The sequence below is a fragment of the Dipodomys merriami genome, unplaced genomic scaffold (genome assembly GCF_024711535.1).
Source record: "Dipodomys merriami isolate MVZ:Mamm:240054 unplaced genomic scaffold, mDipMer1.0.p SCAF_33, whole genome shotgun sequence".
Classification (NCBI taxonomy): Eukaryota; Metazoa; Chordata; class Mammalia; order Rodentia; family Heteromyidae; genus Dipodomys; species Dipodomys merriami.
Genome location: NW_027204826.1, coordinates 11,385,511 through 11,400,435, shown reverse-complemented (window position 1 = coordinate 11,400,435; position 14,925 = coordinate 11,385,511). Strand labels below are relative to the sequence as shown.

Genomic DNA, 14,925 nt, shown 5'->3' with positions numbered 1-14,925 from the left:
GGGGCGGACGCTTCCTAAACCACCCGCCATAGGTCTCTAAGTCAAAGGCCTCTCCGTCCACAGGAAGTCCACAGCCGGAGCCGGAAGTAATATCGGAACAGTGGGTGGGGCCATCCAGAGGAAACAGCGCTCTCGGCCAATAAACAGGCAGCTTGCTGGGGACACACGGGCCTCTCGTCTCACCGCGAGAACTGGGGTGAATTACCGCGAGGCTTCTGCTCTCCACAGGTTCTCTGCGGCAGGACTCCCGGTAGTGCAGGTTCCGTCCCGCCCCCCGGCCCCGCCCCACCTCCCCGCCCCTACCCGCCCCGTCCCGCCCCGCTCACAGGCCCGGCCGGCCTTCCAGCGCCGCCTGCGCGCCCAGCGCCGGTTCTCCTGGTACCCGGGTGAGTGCTGCCGTCCGGAGGGTCCGGACTCCTCCGCGCCTCCTCTTTGCCCGGGGCCCGGCAGGGGATGCGCCATACTCGGGCGCCGCGCGAGCATCTGGGCCTCGGCCGGAGGCACCGCGGGTTCGGGCCTCGGGTCACCGTGGCCCTGACTCCCTGCTGCCCAGTCGTAACGACTTCGGCTAGGAGCTGGCGAGTTATGGCTAAGACTTCTGCTAGAGCTGGGAAATCATTTTACAAATGCTTGTTTGGTAGGTGCCGGTCCTGAGGCTTGAACTCGGGGCCTGGACGCTGTCCACCTCTCCCCGCCATCCGCCCCCCCCCCCCAGAGTAGTGCTCTGACCCCTGGAGCCACAGCTCCACTTGTGGCTGTTGGGGGGTTAATTGAAGTCGCCTAGATTGATCTGCATAGGCTGACTTCGAAGCTCAGTCCTCAGATCTCAGCCTCTAGAGTAGCTAGGATGACAGGCGTGAGCCACCCGGCGCCCGGTTTACAAATAGTTTGTAAATACTGAGTTTGTAATCCTCTGATCTCCAGGGTTTGAAAGGTGGGAGGGATATTCTATCAGATCCAGTATGATTCAATCCATCTTAAGGACTCTTATGATACGCCTGCTTAAAATGGGTAGACATTATCGAATGGGTGCATTTTTTTCTATTTGCTTTGTTTTAATAAGAGTAGTGCTTTGTCAGAAAGCTCATGTTGGAGGTGCAACTGTATGCAGTTAATACTAAACATTTTCTTTAGCGATATGGACAGGAAGTGGTTAAGAGAAAGAAGTAAGAAAACGAGCCTGTGAAAAGGTCTAGTGGCTTTCCTCTTAGAAAGCCGGGAGCATTGCTGATTATTGACAGCTTTCTGGTTTCATTTGTATATGAATATATTTTTGTATATGAATATATATTTGGTTTCATCTCCCAATCTGCTTTCCTAGGAAGATGCATTTTAAAAGGATGTAGTGTTTTTGAAGCACCCAGTTACAGCCCAAGCACCCAAGCACCTGATGGAAAGCCATCAGGTTTTAGTGAATTCTGTCTGATGTCCTTGAATGTGGATTTTAGCTGTCCATTTGCTTCCCATTTGTGTGAGCTTTGTCCAACATATAAATGATGATAACACATAAAAAGTGGCATGGTACGGTTGTGCACAGACCACCTTCATTGCAATTTTGGCAAGGTACCTTCTGAGAAACTCTGTTCTCATCCATAAAGTAGGCTGGCTAAGTAATGTCTGTTGCAGTGTTGTGAGGATTAGCTATCTTATGGCAGCTACCAATCCTGTAGAATCAGTAAGTGGTCTTGAGGTGAGTAGATGAAGTGCCACCATTATTCCACACATTCTAGTTTTATCTATCTTATAGCTATTTGAAGACAGGTTTAGATCCTATGCTAAGTGAAGGTTTGCAAGGTAGAAGAAAACAACTGATCTCTGCCCTCAGGATTCTACAAGTACACCAATAAGTACGTAGATTACAAATTGTGAAGAGTCCTATGAAATCCTGTGGAAGGCTTCAGGGCCTCCTGGAAAACCAGGAGCTTTATTGATTATTAACAGCATTTCTACTTCATTTGCAACAGTTGGGTCACTCAGAAAGACTACTCCAGGAGTACATTAGTTTGAGATAGGAAAGTGATTTTTATATTGAAACCTGGAGATTTTAGTTTCCAGGCTAGGAGGGCAACAGCAGGTGCTATGAAGAATTGGGTAGTTCCAAAGACGAGAAAAGCTCAGGAACTTGGTGAGAAGCCAGGCCGTTTTGAGAGGAGGCTGGTGACATGGGTTGGCCTGATGTGAAGAACTCTGAAGCTTGATAGGAGTTTGTTTTTTAAATTGTTTTTTTTCTGAATGTTTTATTTAGTGTGTATTTAGTAAGATATGTACATAGGAGTGAGGGTAATTGTATGTACATTTTCCTTTTTCTCTTTTCTTGGCCCTACTAGGATTTGAACCTCATCACTTTCCCCATTCCCACTGCCCCTTTGTAAAACAATCTCAGCAGATTTCATTGTTCTGTTTTCACACATGCAGATAAACTGTCTCAACCGTATTCATCTGCATTCATCCTCTTCATTAGCCCTCCCCCCCTCACAGTGGCACCTACCCATCATCCAAACTGTTTTACTTTCTTGTCATTATTAGACCTATTTCTAATAAGTGGTAAATATTGCTCAATCTGAATATTTTTATCAGTTTGTTATTCATTTTAATTTCCTGAGTATGTCTGACAATTTCATCTGTCAAAAGGGCACAGGGTGGATGTATCATTATCCTTCTAATGTCTGTGTTTATGTGCTAATATGATGGTATAGTAATGTGTGTGGGAAGTTTCATAATGATTATAATTGTTGTCTTTGTAGAAATGGACCAATTTTGACAAGATGTAGTGCTGCAGTTCGCCTCATGGGATATGTACCGTCATGGCATCCGAACTTTGTAAGACGATCTCTGTGGCAAGGCTTGAAAAGCACAAGAACTTGTTCTTAAATTACAGGAATCTCCACCATTTCCCACTGGAGTTGTTGAAAGATGAAGGACTGCAGTACTTGGAGAGACTCTATATGAAAAGAAACTCCCTTACAACCTTGGTACAGTATTACATTGCCTTACAATAATTTACAAATGTAGTTGTGACCCAGATATCGTACTTGTCCCCAGACATTCAGACTAAAACATGTATACTCTCTTGTTATATATGTACAGGGAATGTTTGTAAAGGGCTCTCACTGCGTGATCCAAGTTCTTGAAGTTAGGTGATGTTACATGGGGAGTTGTGTAGGAAAAGCAAAGTGTTCTTCAGTGTACTGCTTAAAAGATTTCTCCTCACTCTACTTAGCCTGTGTGTCTATCCTAGCTTGTGCTTTTTTTGTTAAGCTTCATGGGTGAATTTTGAAATGTCATAGCTCCCAACAGACTAGTTAAAAAGTAAACAAGAAGAGCTGGTGGCCTGGCTCCAATAGCAAATGCAAGGCTCTACTAAGTTTAAACCCTAGTACTACCAAAAAATATAAATAAGTAGACAAGAACAATTCTAACAAGGATTACTTTAAGTCATTAACACTAAAAGGAAAATGATTTAAAGTCGACAGTATATAGAGAGGCATCTGACAAGCATCATGAAACCTCTGGGTGGTAATAAAACCTTCTTTATGATTGCTTTGCAAAAATCAAAATGACTTTGAATTGGGGTATCATATTTTTGCCACAGAAGCAACAGTTGATTCACCTTTTTATAGTTTAAGAATAAATACATTGTATTCATTATAACCTAGATTTTTTTTCATACAAGATAAACTTTAAAATGTTTTTTCAAGAGAATGTCCTAGTTGAGATTTTTGTGCTTATAAAATTTTGTCTGCATTTGAAATGAGTTTGCTTTTTCTGGTTCTCACTTAGCCTGGTGTGAATGTGGTACTTGACTTCTAGTTTTTACTCAGTTTTAATGATTTAGGACATTTTGTTTTTTTCATTGTAAAATCTTCCATTTTTCAATTCATTTTTCTGTATCAGACTTTCCCAAGTATCTGAAAAGTATCTCATGTTGGTTTTATATACATGTCATAGCAGAGAGCACTATAAAGTTAATCTTTGTTGTACCTGGACAAATCTTTATAGTGTTTGGCATATTGGTGTATATATTATGCCGAATGCCAATTTATATCTACTTTTTTCTAGTCGTAGGCCTTAAGCTCAGGGCCTGGGTACTGTCCCTAAGCTCCTTTTGCTCAAGGTTAGCACTCTACCATTTGAGCTACAGCACCACTTCCAGCTTTTTCTGTGATTCATTGAAGATAAGTGTCTCATAAACTTGTCTGCCTGTGCTGGCTTTGAACTGAGATCCTCAGATGAGTAGCTATGATTACAGGGATGAGCCACTGGTGCCTGGCTTTATTTAGATTTTTTTTTTAAAGTTAGACTTTTCAGTTCTTATGCTTGAAAAGTCTGTATAGTTATACATATGCCCTTTTTGCAAAATCATCATTGCATAATATGAAATTGTATGTTTACCTAGAGTTTCTTTTAGTCCTTTTAGGGAAAAAGTAGTGTAAGAAATATTTTTGTCAAGGCAAATAACTGATTTCCATACTTCTTATTTATGTCTCCAAAAATGGTGAGTAGTAATCATAGCCCAATGAAATGGGTTTTATTTAAAGAAATTATTTTTTTTTTCAAAAGTTAAAGTAAACTTTTGGAGCCAGGTGTAGTGGCTTAAGCCTGAAATCCTAGCTCTTTGGGAGGTGGTGATAAGGGGATCTCAATCCCAAGTGTAAGAGTTGGAGAGACCCTAATTCAAATCAGTGGCTGAGCACTGTGTTGCATGCCTGTCATTCCAAGGTATGGGGGAAGCACCATGGTTAGGCATGGTGCACATGCCTGTCATCTCAGTAATGAAGGGAAGTACAAATAGGAAGCTAGGTATTCACAATCATGTGATAGAGGTGACAGGTATTTGCAGTTGTGGAACAAGTAAATAAGTGATGTCAAGTAGAGTTGCGCAAAGACTGAGAGTGCTCATGGACAGAAGTTGTCTTGAGTATGTATGTGTCCCTATTTGGCCTATCCTCTAATGTGTTGGGGCACGTAATTTAATTTTGTGGAGCAGGATTATGGAAGACTTTTAAAATAGATCCCATCTACATGACGCTAAAGACTGACTTAGAGGATAAGAATCGTGAAGCCCTTCAACATGGATTCATTGATTGCTTACTGTAAATCAGTAACCCAGCCTTTTTCAGGGCACCAGCAATGACTATATCATCAACGACATTTTTTCTAACTGCTTTCTAGATCTCACTTGATCTGTGCAGAGCGCAGGTTTCAGGGGACCACTTTCAGTGGCAGTTAGGCTAGAGAAAGGTGGTAGAGCTGCTAGGCATTCATTGTTGAGTGGGCATTTGGTAGCTAAGCTCAGATAGAAAGATTTGCTTGTCCCTAGAACATTCTCTGCTGCATGCAACTGTCCAAGGTATGAAGGTTGTTACCTTCATATTTTTTATTGCTCCCAGCTGGGTGTTTGTGAGCAGGAGGAGCAGCACATCTTGGGATTATAGTCACTGTCCATGTGGTCTTAGCTCTGAAGCTCACTGAGGGAAGGAATTAGCCATGGAAGAAACAGAAGACTGAAGTACCAGGAAGGGGTTTGTTAGGACTGAGGTAATAGACCTGGATTTTGTGTGCTTAGCCTGTTACACCTCATTTCCCTCATTGCAGAATGAAAGTCCACCAGCGGGAAGCTGAATCACAAGTCTGTTGGATCTTTAATGGGTGCTGCTGGTTTTCTTGGGAATGAGTGACTTGCTATAGAGCTCTCACTTTATTTATACTTATGAGTGGATTAAAACAGAAGAGGCACCTACATTTTAATGTTACAAGGGAGCTTGGCTTCTGATTAAGCAGTTAATCTTTGCATCAAGGGAGAATTTAAATTAAAAATTATTTTCTGCTGAGATCAGAGGGAATTGGAGATCGCTCAATCACGTTTGTGAATTGGGCCGGGGAGTGAGACACAGGTGTTTTCTTTTCCATTGGCAGAGGAGAAAACGTCCCTGACTTTGTACATGGAATTGAACAGGCAAATAATGTAAGAATACAGATGACAAAAGCACGGGACAAGTGATTTTAAAAAAACCCCACTGCTCATTTTTGCCTGTCAGATAGTCGAAGATGAAGATTAATGCTTGGTTATAGGAATTATTACTACTCAGTGTTGGGAGACTTTAAGATGATTATGTCACATATTCTCGGAGTGGAAATTGACTGTGCTAGTTGACTGGACCTTACCTAGGAACTTTTTACTGAGAATGCTTGCAAAAAGGGCAAAAAAGGAGAACAGATGTTCATCATTGCTGCAGCCTCAGTCTCCATCAGTGTGGATGAATTAAAGTCTGGTAATGGTGAACATCATTTGAGTCTTTACCAAGATATTTACCTGTAGACAGCTGCCAGATGTTGTTTTGAGCAGTTTACATGTGTTACTAAATTCTCAAGACAACCTTTTTGAGGAAGGTACTCGTATTGTCCCTGTTGTATGGATAAAGTAAGGCAACAAACAAAAAGTTTACAGCAAATTTAATTGTGATTATAACTGTGGAGGAGTGGAAGGTGTGAGGGCAGAGGGAGGATCCTGAGGATACAGAGCATTAAGTATATGTAGTACAAATGGGACTGAATTGTTATATCATTTATATTCTTTTGATGCTTTTGGGGTAGATTTTGTTTTGCCAGTACTGGAGCTTGCACTCCAGACCTCTTGTTTACTCAGCTAGCTTACTCATAGCTGGTGCTCTACCATTTGAGCCACACCTCCAGCCCTGCTTTTTGCTGGTTAGAGATAAGAGTCTCTCAGATATTTCTGCCCAGACTGGCTTCAAACTGTGGCACTTAGGTCTCAGACTCCTGAGCCACCAGCTCAGGCTAGCTCCAAATTCTTAAATTTCTATCTTTTTTCTAAAATTGATGGTACTTGCTAGGCAGGTTCTCTACTGCTGAGCCATGCCTCCAGTCCTTAATAAATATAGGCATGTGACACATGCCTGGCTCCACAGAACCAGATTTTAATTACTTAGTAGCTACACATAGCTGGTAGCTGCTGTGTTGGATAGGAGGGACAATGTCTGCATCATGGTAGAGAGAAATGGAGGAAAAGAAAACGAGGTGGTTTTTTTTTTTTTTTTTTTTGTGTGTGTGTGTGTTTGGGGGGGGTCCAGTCGTGGGGCCTGAACTCTGGGCCTGGGTGCTGTCCCTTCAGCTCTTCAGCTCAGGGCTAGCACTCTGCCACTTGAGCCACAGCGCCACTTCTGGCTTTTTTCTTTTTGCTTATGTGGTGCTGAGGAGTCGAACCCAGGGCCTCATGCATGCAAGGCAAGTGCTCTACCACTGAGCCATCTTCCCAGCCCCAAAAAGGAGGTATTTTGAGGAAGCGGATCATGAGCAAAGGCATAAAATGTCAAAGGATTACAAATAGTGAGGAGACTGGAGAATATTTAAGCTACAGTAGAAGAAAGGTTGTGCTCATTATCCCTCTACTGGCTCCAGCCTACTAGGGGTTCAGGTTCCTCTGTAAACTATGTAAAAATGGAGGGTATTACAGAGGGAAAGGGACAATCGGTGTTGGTAGGAAAGAAGTCCAGCATGTGGTTTTTTGTTTGTTTGTTTTGTTTGTTTGTTTGTTCTGTCAGTCATGGGCCTTGAACTCGGGGCCTGGGTACTGTCCCTAAGCTTTTTTGCTCAAGGATAGCACTCAACCAATTTGAGCCACAGCTCCACTTCCAGTTTTCTGGTGGTTAATTGGAGATTGAAATTTCTCGGATTTTCCTGCCCCAGCTGGCTTCAAACTGTGATCCTCAGATCTCAGCCTCCTGAGTAGCCAGGATTCCAAGTGTGAGTCACCAGTGTCCAGCTTCAGTTGTTTTCATATAGACATGTGGTATTAGCTCATGATGTCCGCTGGCCTAGAAGCAATGACTTCAGATCACTGACTCAACTAGGAAGCTTGTGGAGGGAGTTGTGGTGAGGTACTTTTTCCTTCAGTACTCAAACTTCATCAACTTCTTTTTAATTGAAAAAAATTAATTTATTGGGGTGAAACTGGTATAACAGAAAAGTTAATCATTTTTTTGGTCAAGAGTTGAGCAACATTTTGTACATTCACAGTTGACGTGGCAGGACCTCTGGCTACTTCATTAATCTGAAGCAGGACATTGGCCTATTCATCATTGTCTCCAGATTCTCTTCTCCCCAGCCCCCACTCCAAGTTCTGGCAACCACCAGTGTCTTGCTAGGGATTTATCTATTCCAGATAGTTTATATAAGTGGGGTCAACACCATGCGACCTTTTGTATCTGGCTTCCTTCATGTATCAGAGTGTTTTCAAGGTTCATCCAAATTACACTTTGTACTTAATACATTTTTATTTTTATTTTTCTAAGATTCCATTGTATGGCTGTGCCATCCATTTGTATATCCATTCATCCATTGATGGACAGTTGGGCTGTTTCTATCCTTTGGCTATTGCAGATAGTCTTGCTCTCAACAGGAATGTTCATGCACATGTTTGAAGACCCATTTGTAATTCTTTTGTAATATATGTAGGGAGGATTTGAAGACTGTATGGCAATTCTATGTTTAGCTTCCTGAGGAACTGCTGAATGGTTTCTATTGTGGCTGAGCCATTTTATATTACCGTTAATAATAAACAAGCATTCTAGTTTCTCCAGTTCCTACCAACACTTGATAGTTTCTTTCTTTTTTCTTTATTGTTATAGCTATCCTAATAGGTACCTATTAAAATAGGTAATTCATTTCTATTTGTATTAAATTAAAACTGATGCCGAGCATCTTTTTGGAGGCAGTATTGGGATTTGAACTCAAGGCCTCATACTTGCTAATTAAGCCAATCTTCAAGCCCTTTTTTGTATTGTTTATTTTATTTTTTTTGCCAGTCATGGGGCCTGAACTCTGGGCCTGGGTGCTGTCCCTCAGCTCTTCAGCTCAAAGCAAGTGCTCTACCACTTGAGCCACAACGCCATGTCCAGCTTTTTCTGCTTATGTGGTGCTAAGGAATCGTACCCAGGGACTCATGCATACAAGGCAAGCACTCTACCACTGGGCTATCTTCCCAGCCCCTGTATTGGTTATTTTTGAGATATGGTCTCACTTTATGCCTAGGCCATCCTGGTCTGTGATCCCTGGTTTGTGCTTCCTGTGTTGGTGGGATGACAGGTATCTACTATTGTACTCAGTACTATCGTACTACACAGGGTGGAGTCTTGGGAACTCTTTTTTTATTTGGCCTGGTCTTCCTCCAGTCTTTGCTAGGTGGCTAGGATCGCAATTCCAGCAGATATTGATATCTTTTCAGGTACTTGTTCTCCTTAACCCATGTGCCTTGGGGGACAGTCAAGAACCATGCTATAACAGGTCTTCTTTGCCCTTCATTTTTAGTTATTTGCCTTTTTTTTGTTGTTGAGTTGTAAAAGTTCTTTTTATTTTTTGGATATTAGACTCTTATCCAGATAAATCATTTGTAAGGGTTTCTCCCATTCTACAGGTTGTCTTTTTACTTGTTATGTCCTTTAATGTATAAATTTTGGTAAGGTCCAACTTACCTATTTTTTTTCTATTGTCACTCATACTTTTGGTGTAGTATCTATGAATCCATCGTCAGTTCAAAGGTTAAGGAGATTTATTTCTATGACTTATGATTTTAGCTCATAAATGTTAAGGTCTTGCTTGACCCATTATATTTCTTTATATGGTGTGAAGCAGTAAGGGTCCAAATTCATTCTAGTTGATTCTGTTTCATAACTGCTATAAGAACCAAAATGCATTTACTATGTGACCTCTTTGAAAAGTGTTTTTAGAGGTCGGGGCAGAGCAGTGCTGAACCCTGGGCGCTGGCCGCTTCTAGTGCACCTGCACTGCGGTCTCAAGTTGCACAGGGATTTATGTTTGTGGTGTCCTTATCAAGGATGCACTTAGCAAAGCTTCCACCATCTGACATTAACTTTTAGCTGCAGTCTCATAGCACTACACCTGAATCACAGATGTGTGAAAATGAAGATGTACAGTGGTTCCCATACATGACAGAACTATATTGCTGAAAACGTGATGGTGGGAAGCAGAAAAAGATACTACAGAACACCAGTAGGTGTCAGCCACGGCCTCTCCATCACACTGCCTATCATAAGGCTGCCTGAGCATTCTTCATAAGTAGCTTAATTTGTGAATTTAAAAGACAGTATTCCAATGAACTACAGTTTTCTCAAGGTCATTGTGCCGATTTAAAAATAAAAACACAGTGTACTTACCTATTAATAAAGGCATAGTGATTTTCTGTATTGCCAGCAGGAGTTTTTTTTTTTTATGAGCCAAATTATATCTGAAGCTATAACTCAAAGGAATTAGTCTGCCATTGAAATAGTAGAACTCCATCCAATGGGGCCTAGTAAGTATGCAAAAGGGAGGTCATGTGCACTAGCCAGGTATAGTCCTGATACTGTAGCAGATGGAGGTAAGCATCTACAGCATCCTTCCTGCTCACAGCTTTCCTTTTTGTACTTGTGCCTTATAGTTCTCTGGTTTTCCCAGAGTGCTTGGTATGTATATCCATAAGTGGAAGTCCATGATCTTCTCAGTAGGAAAAATACCAGTGCTACAAGAAACATGGCAAAGATTTGGATAGACCTCCTTGTGAGGACTATTTTTTGTGTGTGTGTGTGGGTATTGATCTTGGGCTTGAACCCAGGACCCGGGTGCTATCCCAGAGCTTTTGTGCTCAAGGCTAGTGCTCTACTTCTGGCTTTTTGGTAGTTAGTTGGAAATAAGAGTCTCAAGGACTGTCCTGCTGGCTTTGAACTGTGATTCTAAGATCTCAACCTCCTGAGTAGCTAAGATTACGGGCATGAACCATTGGACTTGGCTTATGAGGGAGTTTTGTTTTGTTTTGTTTTGTTTTGCTTTGTTTTGTTTTGTTTTTGTCAGTTGTGGGGTTTGAACTCTGCCCCTGGGCGCTATTCCTCAGCTCTTCAGCTCAAGGTTAGAGTTCTACCACTTGAGCCACAGTGACACTTTGGCTTTTTTTTCTGCTTATGTCATGCTGAAGAATCAAACCCAGGGCCTCATGCATGCAAGGCAAGCACTCTACCACTGAGCCACCTTCTCAGCCCTTGTGAGGGACTTTTAAAGGACTTCATCACATATATAATAATCAGAACATGGAGAAAAAGAATCATTGCTTCCGTCATCTTAAAACTAAATGCAAGTAGTTCTGTTAAATGTAGGTACTCAATAAATGCCTTACTCATCCCCAAATAATAACCATATTCAGTGATATTTGGTTATTTAAAAAAGCAAGAACACACATAATAGGCCAGCTTGGGATAGTGATGCTAAATATTTAAGTATGTCAATATGAAATTTACAGTGTCATTTGTCTAAAACCACTGAATTTCTACTGTTTATAGGATTAAAAAATAATTTTATTGTTATTATTAAGCTGTCAGGTAATGAGTACATTTCTTTTTTTGGACAGTGTCTCCCTTTACTTCCCCCCATTTTCTCCCCCTTCCATCCTTGTCCACAAGTTACATAGGTCATTTTCTACATAGTATATACTAAATATCATGATTATAATTGTTCACCCTTCCTCCCTCCCTTTCTGTAGCCTCTCAAAGCAAAAACAAACACCACCACAACCAATAATAACAATAACAACAACATATTTTCATTTCCTGGAGTTTGTTTCAATAGATAGTATTTTAAATGTACAGAGAATTTACATTTTTGTGTTCCTCCCCTAAGAGAATCTTCCTTCAGTCCATGTGAATGCTTAGAGTCCTCTGTAAGTAATCATGTCCAGTTATATTCTAGATCAGCTTCCACATATGAGAGAAAACGTGCACCATTTGTCACTCTTTGCTTGGCTTACCTCACTTACCATGATTTGTTCTAGGTTCACTGGATTTCTATTACATGTAGAATTAAAAAAAATACTTTCATTAGCTTAGTTATATGGAGAGAATTTCATTGTTATATTTCCACACATGGTTTACACTCCATTCCAAATCAGTATATCACCCCCATCACTCTCCTTTTCCCCCCACAAAATATCATCCCCCAAAAGATTCCCTGTTTTGTTTTCACAGATTTTTGTTTTTTCATAGTTTTTGTTTTCATAGTTGCAAGTAACCAATTTTAACCACAGTCTATCTTTTCACCAGCCCAGCACCCTGTAAAGGATTTTTAAGAAAGTAATTCCATAGCATAAGATATGACTGTAATGATGTCCTTTTTAACACCCTTCAGAGTCACTGTCTATCTTTTAAATATGAAGGCCTAGACATAACAAAATAAGAGCCTTGGTCCTGTTCAGTGTTTGTTTCTCAAAATGATTGATTGATTGATTGATTGGTCAATCAGTAATGTGGCAGTTTCTACTATGCTACCAAATTTAAAGTTCTTCATTTTCCAATTACAAAAGACATTTTATTGCTAAAAATCGAAATGACACAAGAAGGTAAAGAGTGGCATTCCTGGTACTTTCCCTGATGGTAATCACTAAAAATTTTCTCTCTGTATATAAAACTTACTTTGTTATTGCAATTAAAGATTTCTAATCTCCAACACTAGACTTCATTAAGCCATTACATCTAGAAAGGTACACTTTTCATCTTCCTAAGCATACCTTCTCTTTGGCCTTCAGGTACCTCCTATACTTGGGAGGCTGGCCAGACTCTTTTTCTCCACCTCTTGCCTACCTCTTAGAACTTACATTTGATTTTCAGAACTCAAGTCAGACCCAGTGTTTTCTAAAAAGCCATTTGCGATTCTTTGTCACTGATAACTAGCTCACCTGATAGTATATACGAATATACAATGAGAAATATTTCCTCACTCTGTTCTACTTTAACTGTGACTGTAAATTTGTACTCTTTATCTGTGTATGTATGTGTGTGTGTTTGTGTGTGTGTGTGTGAGCATGTGTGTGTGTGTGATTATTTGTATGTGCAGGTTGTTTTCAACTGTCTACAGGGCCTCTTGTAGCTTTCAGCCTGTGAGTAGAATTGTTCTAGGATTCTTTGCCAGGAAAGTCACTTCTCTTAATCATTTCCCTCTCTGTCACCTCGATTCACTGACCTCAGGACCTTTGGTCAGGTCTGACCCTCCCTTGGATCATTTGAGCCCCATCTCTGTTCATTCTTAGTGCCTGGAAGCCCTCAGGATTTTCTGGACTTTTCCCTTCTGGCACATCACTTGGGTATCAGAAGTTTGTTACTTTCATTTTTTTGGGGGGGGGGGTCCAGTCGTGGGGCCTGAACTCTGGGCCTGGGCACTGTCCCTCAGCTCTTCAGCTCAAGGCTAGCGCTCTACCATTTGAGCCACAGCACCACTTTGCTTTTTTCTTTTTGCTTATGTGGTGCTGAGGAATCGAACCCAGGGCCTCAGGCTTGCAAGGCAAGCGCTATACCACTGAGCCACCTTCCCAGCCCGGTTTGTTACTTTCTTGAGCCTCCATAACTAAACACCATGAAATGAGTGGCTTAAATAACAGACGTTTATTTTCTCACAGTTTTGGAGGCCACAGCCCGCAGTTAGTGCGTCACCAGAATTGGTTCTTTTGGGGGGCCCTTGGGGAGAATCTCTTTCATGGCTTTCTCACTAGCATTCTTGGGCACCCCTCTGCACAGCTGTGTGGCTTCGATCTCTGGCCCGGTTGTCTCATGGTGTTTGTCTTCTGTCTGTGTCTCTTAAACACATTTTCATTTCTTCCATGACCATGCAATATAAGCCTCAGATTGCTCTAAGGGACAATGATATTAACTGTTCGAGTTAGTAAATTGTATTATGGTCTATGTAAGCATAAACCCCAAACCTCTCATACTTTCCTAACATTTTCCACCCCTCAGGAAGATAGTACTCTGAGTTTAAGCTAATTAGAAATGTTTATATGTTTTTTCCCCCCAAAGATAAAATTTAATTCTGAGTTTTTAATTTTCAGCCAGAAAACCTTGCTCAGAAGCTTCCAAACCTTGTGGAACTGTGAGTCTGTTTATTCTTTTTTTTTAAACAAGAATGTTCCGGAATGACTTAAAGGTTATTTGAAATAATAGAATATATCATTTTAATGTGTTTGATTTGTTACTTTGGGGCATCAGGTCAACCTGTGGCTGTGTCAAACTCCTTAGTATTTCAAAGTACTTTCAAGTTTGTTTTAAATGCCTCAGTTCATATAACAAGGATGTTATAGGTCCATTGCTTTGTCAGAATCCTTCTTGATAATCTGTATATTGGAAAATCTGTTTCTCTTATTTCTATGTGAGATATTGATATAAACAGTTAAGTGGCATACAGTGTTTCAGATACATGTGGAGGTTTCCCTGCATTAAAACCAGGTTTTAATTCACTGGTTTTAGTTCTTCTGTTGGTCACCTCTATAACGCTAATATTTGCATCAGTGAAGCTCCTTGTGAGAAATCTGTGGGGTAATGTCAAGGAGCGCAATAAAGACGTTCCCACAGGCCCCCATCTCTTCCTGCTTGCACTCCCTGGTCTTCATATATGACCTCCAGCTGAACTAGGTGCTGCTCCCCCCGACCTGTAAATAACACAATCCTTATTTCCACCTGTCTCTCCCAATCTTGAAAAGTATTCTCTTGTAAAGATCCTAAATTAAAATATTAGGGTATTTTATTTTAGATCACTTCAATGATCTAAATTAGATTATAGTAACTGTGTCTTTACATCTTTTCCAGTTCCAACATCTGAGTTATGCTAGGTTAATATGCTGTTTATCTTTGTTGGTGTTGATAATAGATCACATTCTCTTGAGTTTTCACATGTTGAGTAATTTTAATTTTAGATTATGTCCTAGAAGTTGGGAATGTTGCATTTTAGAAACTGGAATCTATTCTGTCAAACTAATACTTTTTGTTTTCGCAAGTACTTCACCTTGTATGACTGAAACAAAAGCGACTGAAGTCTTGGTCTAGTTCTTTCATCCTTAGCTGTAGTATCATGGTATGCATGATTCTGAGTCTGGTC

At 40.8% G+C, this 14,925-nt stretch overlaps 1 protein-coding gene across 2 annotated transcripts in view; it reads left to right on the top strand.

Annotated features, from left to right (window-relative positions):
* The first annotated feature begins 300 nt into the window (after nucleotides 1-300).
* Lrrc28 (leucine rich repeat containing 28) overlaps nucleotides 301-14,925 on the top strand; it is a 78,434-nt gene continuing 63,809 nt past the window's right edge. Inside the window, exons 1-3 of one of the 2 annotated variants that reach the window (XM_070043160.1) lie at nucleotides 301-386; nucleotides 2,745-2,972; nucleotides 13,883-13,923. In XM_070043160.1, the coding sequence (XP_069899261.1) occupies nucleotides 2,805-2,972; nucleotides 13,883-13,923 (209 nt within the window). In that variant the 5' untranslated portion in view covers nucleotides 301-386; nucleotides 2,745-2,804. Of the gene's footprint in view, nucleotides 387-567; nucleotides 638-2,744; nucleotides 2,973-13,882; nucleotides 13,924-14,925 lie in introns of those variants that run through there. The other variant, XM_070043161.1, reaches the window with a different exon arrangement.